Consider the following 3,021-nt stretch of genomic DNA (forward strand, 5'->3'; position numbering starts at 1 on the left):
TACTACTACAAGATACATAATTGATAATAAATACATAATTGTAATGAAATATCGGCTGAATTTCAGAAGTAATGATTAACGTTACTAAAAATATAGATAGTATTACAAAAAAAACTTACCTTTCAAAATCCAAAAGAAATATTATACAATGGGCAAATATGCTTATACAATAAAAGTAATATTATTATGTATTTTTTTTTATTTACAAAAAATTAACACAATAATTGTTTATTTTAAATTATGTAATGTTAATATCAGGTAAACAGTAATTCATTAAAAACCATAACATGTGATGTGACAAGTAAATAACAATCAAAAGTTCTTTAACTGAAAAACCTGAATGTCATAACAGTTATCTCATATCTCATATTATTCATAAAGTTCAAAAATATGACCTTCATAATAATAATATAATTATTATTAATATAATAATATTATACATGTGATACGAATACACCGCTAACGCCGTTGTATTAAGACATATCGTTCACTGTGAGATATGTTAATGTTATTGCAATTTGACGTTTTAGTGGGTGGTTCATCTTCTAATATATAAGCCGGTGCGGGTTTTTTGTCAGCATTCGAACTAGTTCATCGTAGCTGGGCAATCATAGTAAACATGAACTCCGTGAGTAAAAATATATAACAAATAATAAAATATGTGATTTTATTGAGTGAATAAATAAATGAAATACAATTAGTCGAGTGCAATTCAATTAATCGTTCTTGTCTTTACAGGTAATAGTTTTCGCATGCGTGCTGGCTGTTGCCGCCGCCCAGTTCAACAACGGACAATACGTCCCGGAACAGAGCAGATACAACAACTACAACAACAGATACAACAACTACAACAGATACAACAACTACAACGGCAACTACAACAACCGTTACCAGTACCAGAACCAGTTCAGGCCTAGCTCCACTCCCTTCCCCAGCTACTTCTTCTCTTCCACCGCTGCTCCCTCCACCGTCGCCCCCTCTCGTGCCACCTTCGCGCCCTTCAAGTTCCTCTCCTCTACCGCTGCCCCAGCTGTGATCGTCCCCGCTGCCGTTGAAGCTTCTCCAGCTCCATCTGCCTCCCCTGCCCCCTCTGCCGCTCCCTCTGCTGCTCCCTCTGCCGCCCCCTCTGCCGCTCCCTCTGCCGCTCCCTCTGCCGCCCCATCTGCTGCCCCCTCTGTTGCCCCCCTTAAACCCGTGTACGCCTCAGTCGCCCCAGCCGCCGTCGCTGCCCCAGCTCTCGTCTCCAAGTACTACTCGGAGGGTCCCGTAGCTGACATCATCTCCTACGAAAGTGACATCAACCCCGACGGTGCTTTCAGATACGCGTAAGTCCTCATTCCATATTTATCTTTGTTTTTTTTTTACTTGAGAATCAGCTTTTCACGTTATTTTCGTCTGCAGCTTCCAAACCAGCAACGGTATTGCTGCCCAAGAAGAAGGTGCTCCCCGCTCCTTCTACTCTGGTGAAGACGCCGTCTCCCCCGTCGTCGCCCAAGGTTCCTTTGCCTGGACCAGCCCCGAGGGCCAGGTTGTCCAGATCACTTACGTCGCTGACGAGAACGGATACCAGCCCAGCGTAAGTTTACTTACCCAGATTAATATAATATTTCAATATTTTTAAGCAAATGCGAAGCCTAAAGCAAATTTTGTAATCTCACTTTTATCGTATTTCTAAAAGGATTGTTCGAATCTACTTATTGGAGAAAGACAAATATTTATTTTATCATTTACTCATAAAAAAATTTATAGCTCTGACGCAAAAATAATAAGGTACAACACCTAATTATCGGTAATTTATACATATTTTAAACTACAGGAATCGTATCACTGACATTCCGAGTATTGAAACAAAAAGTAATGTGCCAGTAAAAAGATGTCTGCCAACGAAGGTGTAGTTTGTTCTACCTAATGCAGGCTTAATTCACAGGAATGGTAAATGTTCATACTATTTTTTTAATATTTTTTTCAGGGTGACGCCATCCCCCAGCCCCCAGCTATCCCTGCACTGATCGCCCGCTCCCTGGAGTACATCGCGAGAAGCGCCCCCCTCTCCGCCGCCCAAGTCTCCGCCCAGTAAATACTGAAGTTACTACATCAATACCCTGAAAAAGAAGATTAGTATTAATTTATTTAATGATACTCAACCTATGGTTGAAATGCATTTTATACATCGACGCCTATGTACAAACTAAAATAAAACGAAATAGTCATTAATTTATTTTGTTGTTTTACTTCAGCCTGTTCTTTGTATAATAAAGTGTGTTGTATTTAGAAGTGAAAAAGTGTATTTTTCAAAAGAATAATATACTTAATTATTATCTGTTGCACTTTTTTAGAACGATAATATAGAGGTAATATTATTTGGTTATTCTGTTGTACAGTCTTTAGAATAATTTACAACTGAAAGTAAAATAGATTCAAATATTAAAAAAAGATTCAAAAAATTAAAATTAGGACAATTTAATAAAAATAATTACAATTATACTCTTTCTTTTCAAATTGGCTATCACTCAAAGATTTTACATAAAAAACGTTCCCACAAAATGCAATTAGAAATATTTTTATACCAGAAAGAAAGAAGTGCGAATCGGACTCGCATTATTGGATATCGAAAATAAACCTTATTGCTGCTGCGGAACCCTTCATGGGAAGGGTTCCGCAGCAGCAATAAGGTTTATTTTTATGAAATTAAAAGATTTTTGATTTATTTTTATATTTCAGTTGATTTAATGAAATTTATGACGTATAAAAAAAACTACTAGCTGGATCTCGTTCAACCCAATTTTCGTTATATAAGAAACTTCAATATGAGTTTTAAATACCTATTCATAGATACCCCACACGCACAGGTTAGATGATTTTTTTTTGGTGGTTTAAGGTTTACGATATATGACGTTTAAAAAAAACTACTTGCTAGATCTCGTTCAAACCAATTTTCGTTGGTAGTTTTTATAGTAATGTACATCATAATATATATTTTTAGACTTATCATGTCTTATCTACTTTATGATTTTAGAAGAC

General features: G+C 36.5%; 1 protein-coding gene across 1 annotated transcript; it reads left to right on the forward strand.

Moving 5' to 3' along the window:
• Positions 1-619: 619 nt before the first annotated feature.
• LOC121731189 (endocuticle structural glycoprotein SgAbd-1-like) lies at positions 620-2,077 on the forward strand. Its single transcript, XM_042120545.1, has 4 exons — positions 620-628; positions 739-1,325; positions 1,402-1,576; positions 1,970-2,077. Exons 1-4 carry the CDS (start codon positions 620-622, stop codon positions 2,075-2,077), a joined length of 879 nt encoding a protein of 292 aa, XP_041976479.1.
• The last annotated feature ends 944 nt before the right edge of the window (positions 2,078-3,021 follow it).

The sequence above is a fragment of the Aricia agestis genome, chromosome 10, assembly GCF_905147365.1.
Source record: "Aricia agestis chromosome 10, ilAriAges1.1, whole genome shotgun sequence".
Lineage (NCBI taxonomy): Eukaryota > Metazoa > Arthropoda > Insecta > Lepidoptera > Lycaenidae > Aricia > Aricia agestis.

Coding starts and splice junctions, on each gene's coding strand:
- LOC121731189 (XM_042120545.1), top strand. Junction 1,326..1,401: donor GACGGTGCTTTCAGATACGC/GTAAGTCCTCAT, acceptor TTTCGTCTGCAG/CTTCCAAACCAGCAACGGTA. Junction 1,577..1,969: donor AGAACGGATACCAGCCCAGC/GTAAGTTTACTT, acceptor TATTTTTTTCAG/GGTGACGCCATCCCCCAGCC.